The sequence below is a fragment of the Scardinius erythrophthalmus genome, assembly GCF_964197995.2.
Source record: "Scardinius erythrophthalmus genome assembly, chromosome: 4".
Taxonomy (NCBI): domain Eukaryota; kingdom Metazoa; phylum Chordata; class Actinopteri; order Cypriniformes; family Leuciscidae; genus Scardinius; species Scardinius erythrophthalmus.
Genome location: NC_138224.1, coordinates 28,859,962 through 28,877,348, shown reverse-complemented (window position 1 = coordinate 28,877,348; position 17,387 = coordinate 28,859,962). Strand labels below are relative to the sequence as shown.

Below are 17,387 nucleotides of genomic sequence, written 5' to 3'. Positions count from 1 at the left end.
TATATATATATATATATATATATATATGTGTGTGTGTATATATATATGTATATATTAATATAAATATGGCTTGGTTGAATTGAATTCTTGAATTACAATGTAGAATAACAGACCGCTGCGAGGTAGGCTATAGGCTATGGACACAGGATTTTAACCGTAGAGACGGAACGGACTATTTTCTTTAGCAGAACCAATACAATCGTTTTTAAATCAATAAACTCCTTTTTAAATCAATATTTTTTGTCAAATTATTGATTTATTTGGTGGGTAGCCAAGTAATAAGCGGGATAATGTAGAGCGAGGCGGTTGTTATAGTGAATACAACCCCTTCAGGCTGATTCAAGACGCTCCTGCTCCCTGTGTAAATGCCCTCATTTGTATGTTTTTGTACCTCATTTGCCCTCATTTCATCTTCATGCACGCCGAAAAAAATATGCAGTGTGAAACTGCCGTTAGTGTTGTACACATGTTGAGAAGACGCTGTTTTCAACCAGTTTTTTTCACGATGAGCTCATTGTACTATGAAAAAAAAATCCTATTCACAAGTGTGCCCTCTGACAAAAGAGAATGAGAACCACTGAACTACATCAAAGCAGATGGTCAGGTGCAGCCACAGGAGTTCATATCAACATGACAAATAAAATAAAAAAATCAATAATGATTTATTATAAGAGGTCAATAATGCAAATTTTCATGAAAGTGGACAATCATATCTAGGCCGGTTTGAACGTAGCCTTAGTTTCACACAGATACGTATTTTCCGGTGCCATTTTAAATGACAGAGCCATTTAAATCTCTTTCCACACAAAGAACAAAAATAGCGTCTGACATCTGCGTGACTTTTCAGATGTATCTGTAAGTGTGATAGCAAAATAAATGTTTTATTACACTTATTACAATTAAATCGCCTTTTTCCAGAGTGAGTGCGCAGGTGATTTTTAAAATGGCTCCTTTTTGTAAACCTCTTGCCACATAAAGGGCCCTGCAATTCCTTTCTAGAATGAGTTTGCAAATGACTTTTCAGGTGTCTTCGATATGTGAAACTCTTCTCACAATGAACACATGTAAAAGGCTTCTCTCCAGTGTGAAGTCTCGTGTGAACATCAAGGCTTACTTTCTGATTGAAACTCTTTCCACAGAGAAAGCATGTGTAAGGCTTCTCTCCAGTGTGAACTCTCATGTGAGTCTTAAGGTTTCCTTTAAATGTGAAACTCTTTCCACAGTGATCGCACATGAATGTCTCTTCTCCAATGTGAATTTTTACATGCTTGTTCAGGCTTTTTTTGTCTGAGAAACACTGTCCACACCGATGGCATTTAAAACATTCCTCTCCAGAGTGATACTTCTTCATGTGGAAATTAAGGGCTCGTTTACGTGTAAAACATTTTCCACACTCAACACACATGAATGGTTTCTCTCCTGTGTGAGATTTCATGTGATACTTAAGATTTCCGTTTTGTGTGAAGCTTTTCCCACACAGTTTGCAGGTGAAAGGACTCTCTCCGGTGTGACTTCTCATGTGGGCCTTAAAGGTTGATTTGTATGTGAAGCTCTTCCCACACAGTTTGCAGGTGTAAGGATTCTCTCCAGTGTGACCTCTCATGTGCGAATCAAGGGTTGATTTATGTCTGAAACTGTTTCCACACTGATCACATGTGAACGGCTTCTCTCCAGTGTGAATTCTCATGTGAGTCTGAAGGCCTCCTTTATGTGAGAAGCTGTTCCCACACTGTTTGCAGGTGTAAGGCCTCTCTCCAGTGTGACCTCTCATGTGCGAATCAAGTTGTGCTTTATATGAGAAGTTTTTGCCACACTCTTTGCATGTGTAAGGCGTACTTTCATTGTGAGATGTCATGTGCCTCTTGAGGCTATCTTTAGTACTGAAAGTCTTTCTACACTGATTACATGTAAAACAGTTCTCCCCTGAGTGCATCTTCATGTGGTTATTAAGGGTTACTTTACTTTTGAAAAGCTTTCCACACTGATCGCATGTGAACGGCTTCTCCCCTGAGTGAATCTTCATGTGGTTTTTAAGGGTTACTTTACGTTTGAAAAGTTTTCCACACTGATCACAAGTGAAAGGCTTTTCTTCAGTGTGACTTGCCAAGTGGGAATTAAGGTTTCCTTTGTGAGTGAAACTTTTTCCACAATGATTGCAGGTGAAAGGCTTCTCTCCAGTGTGAACTCTCATGTGGAGTACAAGGTTATGTTTTAGTTTGAAACTCTTTCCACACTGACAGCAGGAGAAGGAACTGTTAAATTCTCTCTTTTGTGCTCTTTTTCGTGAGGAAGTCGTTTCAGTTTGTATGTATTTTTCTTTAGTTGTGACATGTTTCTCATATTGATGTTTCTCTTCTATTTCATTCAGTTCTTGACTCTCCTCTTTCAGTCCCATCAGGTCTAAAGCAAAAAAACAAACAAATACAAGTTAACATCAGTTTACCATCAAAAACAACACGATATCAGATCTTTCGACAACTTAATTCTCAAGCTATTCAAAAGAACATTGTGGTCTATGTTGGCATTTATGGACAAGTGTTAGCATAATTTAGGTCTTTTATATCTGACCTCTACCACTTTGTGTAAATAAAGCGACATCTCATCAAACACAAGTATGGGATGCAACAGGGCTCAGTATTAGGTCCTCTGCTTTCCCCAAGGAACATTTTCATTAAATTTCCTCATATGACCAAACTGGTCATATGGTCAAACGGGAAGTTGTTCCTTTGTTTGAACAACAAAAACCAGTGCTTTGTTGAATGTTGCAAAAAACTCTCCAAGTTAGCGGAGTTCATTGATATTAGAGCTACATCAACTAACGGATAATATTGACAAAAAAAGGAGATTATAATTGTTGAAAATAATCACCAATACATTTTATTGTTGACTAATAATGTCTACATGCAGTGTGTGGAAAAACCTCCACCATTCATGTCACTTTACAGTAGTGAATAGAGCATTTCCATGGACAAAACACTGCAATGGATGGCACAGAATTTTACATAACATTTACATTTATGCATTTAGCTTTTATCCAAAGAGACTTACAATACAGTTTTAAGTAATTTGTCAACCATATTTGTAGTAAACAACAGAGGTGTCAAAAGTATTCACATTCATTACTCAAGTAGAAGTATAGATACTAGGGTTTAAAAAGACTTCTGCAGAAGTTGAAGTATCAACTCAAGCTTTTTACTCAAGTAAAAGTATAAAAGTACTGGTTTCAAAACTACTTAAAGTATAAAAGTAAAAGTAATGTAAGGAAAAAAATGCCATTAAGGACAAAAGCTAAGGCCGCGCCACAGGGGCCTATATAGTGCACTACCCCAGCACCTCAAAAAAACACATTTTTCTAAAGGCCATATTTGACTATAATTATATTAAAATGTTGATGTTGAAAAATTTGGGATGATGCACTAGGCTACCTGTTTCAACCGTATATATATATTATTTTTGAAGAAGCCAAACACATGTCTGCATCTTTCATTAAAGGGATATAGTTCACCCAAAAATGAAAATCATTTACTCACCCTCAAACTGTTTCAATCCTGACCTGTATGAATTTATTTCTTCTGCTGAACACAAAAGATATTTTGAAGAATGTCGATAACCAGACAGTGGATGGACCCCATTGACTTCCATAGCAGGAAAAAAAAAAATACTATGGAAGTCAATAGCTACCATCAACTGTCTGGTTATCGACATTCTTCAAAATATCTTCTTTTGTGTTCAGCAGAAGAAAGAAACTGGTTTGAAACAACTCGAGAGTGAGAAAATGATGACAGAATTTTCATTTTTAACTAAGTGAACTAATCATTTAACAGAAATTAACTGTTGGCATATGTTTCACATCAATACTGTCCAGTTTGTCCTGTTGGACACAACACACAGCAATACTGTCAAGTGTCACTTGTGACCATTGCTCTGAGCCATGTTTTCAGTGTCCTAAGAGCACTGACACTTCTTTCAGTCCAGCTGATGAGACTGGGATGATTTGATCAACAAGCCTCTCATTTCAACAAGACCAGCCTTCAACAGACCAAGCAATGTTATTTTTTCATGTTTTATGGGGACTATCCATAGACATAATGATTTTTATACTGTACAAACGAACTGTGTATTCTACCCCCCATAGACTAACCTTACCTATCACAGAAAACTGTCTGCATTTTTACATTTTCAATAAACAAGCCTGATTTATAGTAGGGCTGTGCAAAAATATCGATACAGCTAACTATCGCGATATTTTTTTTCACGATAGTGTATCGATATTTTAACCTCTAGTATCGATATTTAAAAAAAAAAAAAAAAAAAAAAAATTCATCAAATCCCTCTGTGTGCGTCAAACGACCTCCTCCGCCGCTGCTGTAGTTGTCGCTGACTCACGACAGTTGTCAACCGTCACTCAACTGTCCAGTTGTATGAGGCGCCGGACTGGACAAAAGCGAAGCGAACTGCGCGAGCGAGCAACAGAGCTCCGCGCGCGAGAGAAACCGAGTGTGTCTGCGTGCGAGAGAGACCGAGTCCGAGCATTAGTATTGGACTGGTACATACATAGTAATATAATTACTATTTAAGAGGCATGGAAGTTCGATTAATGGACAACAATAATCAGTGCAAACGTCTTGTTTTGAACTATTGTTTAATAAATATAAATAATTCGAGCACATAAACTTCCATATGGAGGATTAAATAAGATTGAATGTATGTAGTAATAATATAAATATTATATAAGAGGCATGGACGTTCGATTAATGGACAACAATATAAATAAAAACAACAATTAAATTATTATAAACAATAGTTCAAAACAAGACGTTTGTAGTACTGATTATTGCTGTCCATTAATCGAACTTCCATGCCTCTTATAGTATATAATATTATGTACCAATTAGGCTACTAATGCTGGGGCACACTCGGTCTCTCTCGCGCGCAGACACACTCCGTCTCTCACGCACTGTCGCTCGCGCACGCAGACACACTCGACACAATGCAAATACCTTTGCGAATAAATTGGAATTTAAGTTTTTGTCTGCTGAGTTATCAATATAATGTGATACACATACCAGAATACCCCAGGTGGTACATAAAAAGTTGTATATTCAGCTCTATTTCTTTCTTTTTTATTACATTTTTGATTTAAAAAAAAAAAAAATTGCAATATATCGCAATATGTATTGTATTGTATCGTATCGTGATATATCGTATCGTGACCCATGTATCGTGATATGTATCGTATCGTGAGGCCCTTGCCAATACCCAGCCCTAATTTATAGCTGTTTTCTGAAGAAGAAAAAAATCCCTAAAAGGACAAGGATTTCAGATATTGACATCTTTGTGGGGATATTTTGACCCTATAATGTAGAGTTGCACACACACACACACACTTCTCTCTCTCTCTCTCTCGCTCACGCACACACACACACACGCGCGCACACACACACACACAACACACACACTCTATTCTCTCTCTCTCTCTCTCTCTCTCTATCTCACACACACACTAACGATTATGTTAGTGTTATATTACGAAATGTCATTATATTGTAAAAACGTCTGTCCCCAAATCAATATTTGACGCGATTTGCCCCGTATTCTTGAGCACAGAACTGGTGATTTCTCCCTCGCTTACCGCATCTAGGTTTCCTTAGGACTCGGAGGAGTTTTGGCGCTTCGCACAACCAAATGTGACTACAGCCTCTCACAAGTTAGAAAGAAAACACAAAGCCAATCAGTTTAGCGATGTGTGTTCAGGAGGCGGGACTCAGAGCTATTAACCGTTTGTGTAATTGGCCAATTTTTTTTTTTTTTTTTTTTTTTAACGACGACAAGCCGGAATGAAAACAAGCCGGAATGAACTAGGAGTAACGAGGCTATTTTTAAAATGTAAGGAGTAGAAAGTACAGATAATTGCGTGAAAATGTAAGGAGTAGAAGTAAAAAGTCGTCTGAAAAATAATTACTCCAGTAAAGTATAGATACCCAAAATTTCTACTTAAGTAATGTAACGAAGTATTTGTAAACAATGACAGGAATTGTTAGAAATCTAGAACGGGAAACAACAGTCAATGTAATATGATAGAAATCTAATCAAATTTAAAGTAAATAAATTAAAAAACAAAGTAATGATAAAAATAATAAACAAATAATTAAATTATATTACAAATAATAAACAAATAATAGATCTAGTGCAATCTGTATAAAATGTATAGCAAAATAAAAATAGTTAATGTAATATAATAGAACAAATTATTGATATGATATGGTGATATGTAACAAAGCATTGGTTTTTGTTGTTCAAACAAAGGAACCTCTCATCCTAAGATTTCCCTAGATGTAGAATATAAATCAAAATATGACAATGCATCTAATGTAAAAAAAAAAAGAGAAAAAAAAGCATGAATTAGAATAGAATATCAAAATGGACAAAAGTATTGGGACACCTGACCATTACACCAACAGGGACTTTAATGGCAAAGATGAATGTGTATTTAAATTGGGTCATTTATGTAGTAGAAATGTGAAATTATTTTTGAATTTGGAGCCTTCTAGACTGAGAAAAGCCAGAAAATGTATTTTTGGCTCAATGCACTTGCTTCGCTGCCCTATGAGGCCACTCCCAAGCCACGCCTACCGGTAAGAGAGCACAGTTAAACAACTAGGCTAGGCTACTAGTTGACTCGAAACTTAAAAGACGCTGTTTTATCGTGTGTCTCCATGACGAGTCTGCAAGGGATTTCGAGATCGCCCAAAATGTCCGGGATTCGGCTTTTGCGTTCTACAGTCGCCATTCATCATGTTTACTGTGGCGAGAAGGACGAGGCTGAGGGGCGTGGGAGAATGGCGCGAGGTCGGTGGCGTGATTACTGATGAGCGACACCTGTGAGACGCACCGGTCTCGTAGGCTCTCTCACACGGTGGAGCGGGAATTTTCTTAGCAATGCTAAAACGCACATCAACCAATCACTTGTTTAGCGTTCATGTTAAGACTACATTCAGATTCACCAATTGGAATGTATTCAGTTAGATTGAAACAAAAAGTGAGCATGTAAACAATGAACGGCGACCGCAGAAAGCAAAAGCTGAATCCCGGACATTTTGGACGATCTCGACGGCCGGACATGTCCAGGAAAAAGAGGATGGTAACCCCTACTACTCAGCTTTCTCCACAGAACAAGAGCCTGTTAGCTTAGCTTCCAAAAAAGATGTCTGGCACTATTTGTACATTCTGTGAGTGAGATCCCACCCTCTATGGGCAGGTTGAGAACATGCGGAACTAGCTCCTACTACTGGCTGTAGTTTCTAGCCTCTGGGCAAAAAATAATTTTTTGCCTGGAAAAAATCTTACGATGAGGCAAAAATCGTCATTTTGCTTCATCTGAGGATTTTTTCCAGTCAAAAAAAAAAATACATAAATCTCTCATATCAGGGGGATATGAAGGAGGGAAGCACGGTAATTCGAAAATACTACAGGTTTTCTACTGATACAAAGCTTAATGCTAAATGCTGAAGTATCCCTTTAATAGCAATATATTGAAACGTCTGTTTATATATCCATACTCCCTTAATAAAAAGCGTCACTAAAAGACTGCTTTAAAACTTTCACAGAGACCTCAAACAGGCATTTAAAACACCAAATATTAAGGATTGGCATTTCAAGCAAAAATAATATTCAATGATTGCTCAAAAATCGTACCTCTCCCCCACATGGTCACTGGTAAAACAGCGTTCGCTCAAATCCCACTCCGACATTAAATTTCTCTGTACTGCAGGCTAATATATAGGCCTACGTGTTGTAGCCTAAGCATTATAGAAAACGTATTTAGTTTCATACGTATGTTTAAATAAAATAGATGAAATTAAAAAAAAATTATGTTGATTATATGAAAAGTGAACAGCATGAATAAGATCATAAGATGCGCAATATATCGGGAGACAAATGGAGTGGGCAGACATGATTTTGACCACTTCATTAAGTTTTTTTGTAGAAAGCCTTTCTTTAAAGTGAATTGTTTTGTATAAATAGTATCTTAATTTTAATCAATGTTTCATCAACCAATTGCCTGGATTTAAGAAATAAGAAGCAATATAGCAGACAATTTAATCAGGACTCGGAGGCGCTAGTGCGTGAACTGGAGCTCGTCTCATAAGTGAACCGAAACTCAGCATATAAGGTACTTGTCTTACAGACCTGAGAAATATCTATAGAAAGCTTGAAATGTCTACTTTTAAACAAAACAATTCAAAACGAAAGGAAACAGACTGCTCTCTGCTTATGTAATCCGTATGAAATATGCATTTCTCTCTAGCGCGTACACTACTGCGAAGATCGCGAGCCAGCATTGTAAACTTCATCTTTTGGCGCCGACACGGACACAGAAAACACATATTAATAAACAATTAAAGGGACACTTCACCCATTTGCATTAAGCTTTGCATTGTTAGAAACCCAGTCATACTATTGAATGGTCATGCAACATTTTTTCATTTTCCCCCGAGACGAGAGAAATCTGTATTTACCTCTTTACACTTCCTCCTACAATGACGCAAAAATCGTCATTTTGCGTCATTGTAGGAGTAAGTGTAAGAGGGGGGGATTTCTGTTAAGACTACAAGCACTAGATCCACCCTTTCAAACCCGCCCATAGGGGGTTGGACCTAATGCGCTAACAGACCTATCACAGATCAGTGCGAGTGCGTTTGATTTCAACGGCAGAAACCTGCAGAAAACAGGGACGAAGAAAGCTGAGTAGTAGGGGTTACCATACTCTATTTCCCGGACATGTCCGGCCGTCGAGATCGACAAAAATGTCCGGGATTCAGCTTTTGCTTTCTGCGGTCGCCATCCATTGTTTACATGCTCACCTTTTGTTTCAATCTAACTGAATTCACCCCGATTGGTGAATCTGAATGTAATGTTTACATGTATGCTAAACAAGTGATCGGTTGATTTGCGTTTTAACATTGCTAAGAAAATACCCGCACCTCCGTGAGAGATAGCCCATGAGACCGGTGCATCTCACAGGCGCGCTCATCAGTAATCACAGTAATACAGGGAGCAGGACGAGGCTAGCGCCGCGGGAGAAAAACGTGAGGCCGGTGGCGTGATCGGTTGAAAGACGCGAGGCCGGTGGCGTGATCGGCTGATGTGTGTTTTACCATTGCTAAGAAAATACCTGCTCCTCCGTGCGAGATACGAGAACAGTGCCTCACAGGTGTCGGTCGTCAGTAATCACGCCACCGGCCTCGCGCCGCTCTCCCGCGCCCCTCAGCCTCGTCCTGCTCGCCACAGTAAACATGATGAATGGCGACTGTAGAACGCGAAAGCCGAATCCCGGACATTTTGGGCAAACTCGTCACGGAGACTCACTCGTAGCCTAGCCTTGCCTTGATGTTTTTGTTTTCAACTGCGCTGTCTTACCGGTAGGCGTGGCTTGGGAGTGGCCTTGTAGGGCAGCGAAGCAAGTGCATTCTGGGAGTTGTTGTCTTTCATCCACATAAGCCAAAAATACATTTTCTGGCTTTTCTCAGTCTAGAAAGCACCAAATTCAAAAATAATTTCACATTTCTTCTACATAAATGACCCACTTTCAATACACATTCATGTCTCCACGGGTGAAATGACCCTTTAAGATGTCTCCTTGCTATTTTTGACATATTCATTACTTTTGCCGGTTCTTTGTGACAGCTTTTAGGAGCGTCATTGGCATCGCCACCCTCTGGTTACACCACCGCATAAGCACCGAAAACATGGAAAAAGATTTTTTTTTAGACAATAATCAAATATAATTAAATACTCAGTGACTCATCCCAACCAAATATTGAAATCTACGATACCATTCTGGTAAGATTGCACAATTAATCAACTTTAATTATTATAGGCTACTAAATCGCTCTATTTCAAATTGTTATAAGGCTATTTCTCATGTTGACAAGTGTGTGCGTTGTTCAAGACTCAATATAGAGACCATGATTTTCCTACTAACAGAACTACTTGATAAAATACATTAGCAAATATTAATGTTTATCATATAAGAGTTCAAATCGCAGGTTTCCTCTACAGTCAGGTGAACCGATTGACACCATTGTCCATAGGTGTGAGTCACTCGTGAGACAAAATGATCACATTTTGTGTCAAAATGATTGCAATATTATTATTATTTTGTCAGCTTGATCAAGGGAACCAAGAGGGAAAAACGCGACATCCCGAGGTAAGTGTCCTATAAAACATGCTGTATGAAGCGTCCGAAAGGGTCACGTCCGTAACGCATTATCATGGTTGTTCAGAGCATAGTAGTGAAATGAAATGTCGATCCTAATAAGCATAAACAGTTTAGCTTTGCATATAAAGTTTCAAGTCATTTGAATTTATAATTTTTATATTATATAAACCTAATCTTTAATCTTATGTCTGTAATAATTACCAGCTACTTTCTCTCTCTCTCCTTATTTTCTCTCTTTCATTTCATTCACTCGGATCACGTTATTTCTTGTGTTCTTGTTTGTTTAAATGTTTGTTTGTTTTATTGTTTGCATTTTTACGTACGTTTATAGTTGTAGCTCATGTAATCTCTAGTTTTGACATTTATTAAAAACCCATTCATACTTTGACTGTCTCTGCGTTTGAAAATCCACCTTTATGAAGTCAATGAAATGAAAAAGATCTAATTAAGCTACACGCTCAACATTATAGACTACTTTGAGTAGTTTTAATTTATAAACCCAAAAGTTTTATGTTCATGGCCAGAAGATAAACTTTCTTGGAGTTTGTAAACAGGGATACCCCTTCTTAACTGTGATAATCTTACATTTATTCACTGGACGAATGACTGATGACCAGACCAGTTACAGAACAAGGTAATATCGATAATTGATAAAGTAAATGTATATGCGATTTATGAATTATGACCATGAGTTATGATTATTAATATTTCCAAAATTCCCTATATCCTTGAGCTAATTCGCATTGACCCAGAGTCATATATTTACGTTACAATATGTATTGTGTTTTACAAATATAAATAAATAAGCCTAGATAATATTTCACAAATAAATACAAAATATCCTACAAATTGCATGTAAACTTTGAACAAATACCAAATCTAGTGCATACAAATGCATATCTGTCTGTTATGATTGTGACCGTTGGCTTTTTATGAGATCTCGTGGCTCGATTTTCTCACAAATGTGTCCTGGCAGATTTTCTCACAAATGCAGTTGAGCATCTTCCTCTTCTAAAACAGTAGATGGCGCTAAACTTGGGGATTCATTTAGTGCTAGACTCCCGGGAGAAGCAATGATTTGAAACTTGCCTTTGCCTACAGCTGAGGAAAATGACCGGTGAACGGGTGTGTTTCTGTCTTATTTGATCTATAATTAACCTTTTTGAGGGTTTCTAACAACTTCGCTGTTGTCATTTTCCTTGCTTGTCCCGCCATTAGTTTTTATTTTCCACTCTCTGCTCTGAGCCACTAGGTTCCCCTTTGGGCCCGATCTAGCCAATAGCATAATAGCACAATAAACTCAATTTATCGCACCTCTCTGCGATACGGATATCGCATATACTATTATCGCAGTAACAATAATTTTTCAATATATTGTGCAGCCCTAAACAGGACATAGAAATGGCACAAATAAAACCTAAACCGCCTTGACCGGACTGTTATAGCCTAGGCCTATGCCTTTACAGTACACGGATCTATTCAAAATGACTAAACACAGCAACATACAACTGACAAATCAACATGATCCTGAATGTGTGTGGAAACAATATGAAAGTACTGAAATGTGTCTGTGCATAAATACAATATGCGATCAGTGTGTCGATAGAACACATAAATGGTTTGTTTGCGCATCAATATGACAGATTGGCGCATGCTTGCTTTACAACTCCTGTACGTCACCGCAGTCTTTGAGATGCCGGTTTGCTTTGTCCAGCAGAGAAACGTAGAAAGCATATCATAAAGAGAGAAAACCTGCACTAAACCTTTACATGGGCATTTTGTTTTCAAAGTTAGACAGATATCACACTCAAAAAGCGGAAGCTTAACCCTCTGAGGTCGACAAACGCGCCGGCGCGTTTTGCTGGATTTTCTCCACATTGTAGCACTATAAACTTAAATTTCTCCGTCATTTATGGTCATACAGAAAAAATAAATATAAAAAAAGAATCTGTGGTATTTCTACTTTTGTATGTGTCCACTTCCAATCAAATCAAAACATTGTGCTTTTGTAAAATAAAGAAAATAAACAGTGTGTGCGTTCTGCCTCTCCGTCGCGGTGAACTTTTTTTTCTTGAGCACGTCTATAAACTGAAACAAAACTCAGCGAATACTTGTCACACATTTATGAGCCATACACCTTTATAAACATTTAAGTGTGTACTTTTAAATGATCGGATTCAAAACGAAAACAAATATTCTCTGTTTAAGTAATTTGTATAAAACCAACAAGATTTCCAGCTTCTCAAACGCTTCCTAATTATTTTTAATTCGGCCACGCCCACTCGCGCAAAAGATATTCACATGCAAATCTCCACATGGACGCGATCGCCCTCATTACCTCAACAACAAAACACTTCACTTCACTTTTCGTCGAGTTTGAAAGACGTGCCTGAGCTTACATTGGATTTACATCAGAAGAAGAAGAACGATATTTGAAGACAAGAAAGATAAGGTAAGTAATTCTTACATATTAGTTTGCTATTGTTGCATAAATTTCACATTGCAGTTGAACTGTTGCTAGATATATGGTGAATATTATAATATTTAGACCCGTGTTTACTGTTACTGTGTTTGTGGATATCTGCTCAAACGTAGATAGGCTATGTATATGGTAGGCCTAACCATAATGTTTTATATTTGATCGCAATCGCGTTTTAATGTATCATATTTTTGATCGCGATCGCGTTTTAATGTATCATATTTTTGATCGCGATTGCGTTTGAATGTATCATATTTTGGAAAAGCAAAACGCTCCAAACGGCTTCATGTTTTTACTATTATCTCATTTCATATCATCATAACGAATGGAAACATTTGAAGTAACATGATAATCAATATATTTTTCTCTAGCTTAGTTGTTACTGAAATCTTTTTGAAAATATATATAGGCTGCTATATTGTTGTTATTTTATGCAGCACTGCGCATAGCCTATACCTACAAGGCACAACAAACCTGGTGTTCATTATATATTGTTGGAAACATTTGTGTGAGTGTGTGTGTGTATTCTGTGAATTTTAAAAAGCAATTTTAACAAGAAAAATCTAAAATGTATTCCCAAAATCGTGCAGGCCTTTCTCTTGATATCAGTATGTTCACTTTTTTTTTTTTTTCAGGGCCCAGATGCCACTGAGTCCTGCTGACTTCAACATTCACAGTACATGTCTCTGTACATGAACATGGTAAAGTGAAAATCAAACACCTTAGAAAATGAAAGGTATGTACAATGTTTTTAGGAATGGCACAAAGGTCTCTTTCTTCAATAAGTGCTTTTTTGTTGTGTATCTTTGGATTATGTTGTGTTGTAAATAAATCCAAACAATTTTAAAAGCCATTCTTTTTTAAATCTCCTCATTCTTTGTGCAAGGTTGGTCAGAATGATGGGCCCTGATAAGCTCCTAATAGGGCCATTAGGGAGGTTCTTTGTCTTTCTCAGGTGTGGAAAGCTTTCATATTAATGAGGTGATCCGCCCCTTCGCATATTGCTTTCTAACACAAAACACGTCGTAAAATTTTTAAATCAATATATTGTCTTCTCTGAATGAGCAGTCAGGGTGATTCTCACATAGTTTTAGAGCAAATATTCTAGGCTACGTGATACAATTTTCAAAAGTCTTGTGAAGAAATAATCAGTATGGGTTTCATGACCTTATTTCAGTGAGATTTTTTTTTTGTATTTTCACAAACCACGCATAAATGTCATTATCTCAAAACTACAAACTTTTACATACATGCTGCTGATATATTATTGTAGCAGAGTTTGTGCTAAATACAGTGTAATTAGACTTTAGCCATTTAAATGTCACAAGTAACAGAAATAACCACAAATGTCAGAGCATGTCAGAACACCTCCAGGGCCCAGAAAACAGCTCAGACCTCAGAGGGTTAAAATAGGACCGTGAAAAAACTTCTGCTACAGCCTCTATCAATGGGATTGTTGATTTTTTTTTTTTTTTTTTTATGTAAAATTCAGCAGATCCTACTTCTAAAAAACAAAATTTACAATCATTAATTGAGCAAAACAAAGTGTAAAAAAGTAAACAGGTGTCATAATATTCTGAGGTATATTTTGTGATTTAAAGGGAAGCGCATAAGCCATACTATGTGTATGCACAATCCTTTAGAGTCTGATCACCTTATTTTATTACAGAACTGCAAGTGTGTAATACAAACAATAGATAACATTAAGAGCATTACAAACAGAAACGTATTGCATTAAACTATAATGTTGGCATTTATTCATGCACTTACTTTGCGATACTTTACGATCATCTATAATTAGATCAAATTGAAGTTGTTTAAATAAAGGTCATTTCATTTTTATTTTTTAAACTATTTCCAGCCCATAGACGATTATTCAAAAATAACCGGTTTAATCTCATGACTGGCAGCACCGGTGTTCTGACAATCGCGTAAGTCTAAATAAACATTTTTAAGTATTGATGTTTATTGTTAAGTTCAACTAAATTATTTAAATCAGTTGAACTTAACAATAAACAATTAATTTTCTTCTCAAAACTGGTGTTCGTCCATTGTCAATAATGCAGGTGGAAATTCCTTTATGCTATTAATAGGACACACAGATGGATAAAAGCCTATAAAGAATGTCCAACAAGTAAGTAGGATCTTCTCAACAACATTAAAAAAAAAAAAAAAAACACTTTAATTAGGACACTCGTATGACATTCTTTAAAAGTATCATTCATTTCTGTAGAGCTGGACATTTTAATAAGGATCAAAAGACTGAATGCAGCTTTGAGAATTAAACCAACCTGTTTGTTCCTCAGTTTCTTCTTGTTTCACTCTGAATGTTTCTACAATCTTCATGTCTTCACTCTCCTCTTTAATAAACACCATCTTTGTTTGTTCCTCAGTATCTTCTTGTTTCACACTGAATACTTCTTCGATCCTAATTTCTTCACTCTCTTCTTTAATAGACGCCATCTTAAATTGTACATCACGTTGTTCTCAGTCCTTCACCGGGAGTTTTTCTGTGTATAAAAACATACGTGTCATGTTTAAGATAAGAATTATTAACAGAAAAAAAATAGATCCACACTAAATCTCTGAGTGTGTCTCAATCAGCTATAGTTAAGTAATTCAGTGCACTGGTAAGAGTGTCAATCAGAGTGAGAGTTAATGACCTGAAAATCTGATTTAGCTTTGATATTTAATGATTAGTGGATCCCATTTAATAGATCATTATAGGGTGAACCATTTTTACAGTTGCCAACTTCAGAAAAGGAAAACAAGGGACAATTGTGGTTCTTTACATGAAAATAAGGGACACTAAAAACTTGTAGCCTACTGTACCACACAGTGCATGTCATTTCAGTGTCTGCGGTTATGTGTATAAAAGGCTGTCAGACAAACACATTTGTCAACACTTTATGTACAATTTAATTCTAAAAATAAGTCAAAACGATACACTTATTATGGTTAAACAATCAATAAACTCTCCAAAAGAAATAAAAATAGAATAAAACATGGTTACCACATGCGGTATACACTAGTTTTAAAAGCCCAGTTTCTCCATCATTAACGTTAACGTTACTAGCCAGTGACCGAATTCACGTTTATGAGATCAAGCTGATTCAGAATATTGGGAGCGAATATAAAACGCGCCTATGCGAATATAAAACGTTACTCTTGCGCCTATGCGCTTTACTCACAAAAATAACGTTCGATAAAGCATTTCTATGTTTCATTCAACATTAATTAGTTCCTTTTACAGTCATTGTAAAAGCTATAAAATTGACTGATGGGCTTTCATTAATTTAAAAACATAAAAGCCACAAACCTTTTATCAGCATAATCACAACAGATCAGATGCAGGAGCGCGGCGCAGCCTTATGACGACATCTTTTTTTTTTTTTTTTTTTTTTTTTTTTTTGAAAGTAACATTGGGTACAAACGTGTAAACCCATCAATATACAATCAAACATTTATACAGACATACCATACCAGAGACAAAAAAACAAACAAAAAACAAAAAAAAAAAACAAACAAAAAAAAACATACATACTAAATAGAGGTGGAAAAATAAGAATATTTAGAGAATTCGGGAAATAGGTCATAATATTTACACAAAAGTTTTCCATTCTTCTTGTTCTTTACAAGCTTGTGTGATTTAAGAAGCATATTAAGTTCCAAAATATAATGTTTAAAACATAAGGAAGACTTATTAAATTTCTGCTTGTGTATAAAGAACTTAGCATATAAGATTATACAATTTAATACAAACTCCAGGGTGCCATCTTGTGGGAAACAAAAGTAACAGATAATATCTTTCAGGGTGAATGAGTGAGTTATATTTTGAGATTGGAGAAAGTGAGTACCCAAATCTTCCCAAAACCTTTTGGTAACTGGACAATTAAAAAATAAATGAGGAATGGTTTCACTGTCCTGTTTACAAAAGCTGCAGCATGTGTCAATGTCTAGAAACTTAGCAACAAAACACTTTGTAGGGTAAATGTTATGTAAAAGTTTAAAGTGGACCTCTTTAGCTTTATTAGAGATACAGTATTTGTGAGTAATCAACCATGTTTTTTTCCAATTTATTTCACTTATTAAGGAATTCCAATAAAACATCCCCCTTGGAGCAATGGAGTTACTCTTTTGCAAATGTCGGCGAATATGCTTATTGTTACATTTTTTATCAGACAGTTCTACACCATCCAACATAAGTGAAAGCTGTCTGATATCTTTTTTTCCATAGCTCAGATTATTTTTAATTAATTGTCTGATTCCGATAGGGATGGCATCAGTGATAGATTTAAAATCTTTAAAAGGTATTGGGAAATCATGAGCTTCCATAAACTGTTCATAAGAGAGCATGGTGCCAGAATCATCAAATAAGCAGAGTACATGGTTAATTCCTCTATCGAACCACTTAGGGAAGAATACTGATTTATTCCTGATAAGAATGTCGCTGTTGCTCCAAAGGAGAGATTTGTGTGGTGAGAAGTTGTGATTGAAGGATAATTTCCAGGCCAAGAGGGACTGTTGATGGAAGTTGGACAGTTTGATAGGTAGTTTATTTGGTAGAAAATTACACTTTAACGAGAGCCCACCCAGCTTATTAAAAATAAAGTTCGGAATAAAGAAAAAAATAGAATCAGGGTTTCGAATGCACCTTTTTAACCAATTAATTTTGAATGTGTTGAC

The 17,387-nt window shown here is 36.4% G+C and overlaps 1 protein-coding gene across 1 annotated transcript; it reads right to left on the bottom strand.

The window, feature by feature from the left end:
- Nucleotides 1-650: 650 nt before the first annotated feature.
- Nucleotides 651-16,084, bottom strand: LOC308689124 (uncharacterized protein). The gene is made up of 3 exons (XM_081362689.1): nucleotides 16,021-16,084; nucleotides 14,993-15,211; nucleotides 651-2,400 (listed from the first exon to the last, which is right to left on the bottom strand). Exons 2-3 carry the CDS (start codon nucleotides 15,162-15,164, stop codon nucleotides 692-694), a joined length of 1,881 nt encoding a protein of 626 aa, XP_081218815.1. The 5' UTR covers nucleotides 15,165-15,211; nucleotides 16,021-16,084; the 3' UTR covers nucleotides 651-691.
- Nucleotides 16,085-17,387: the final 1,303 nt, after the last annotated feature.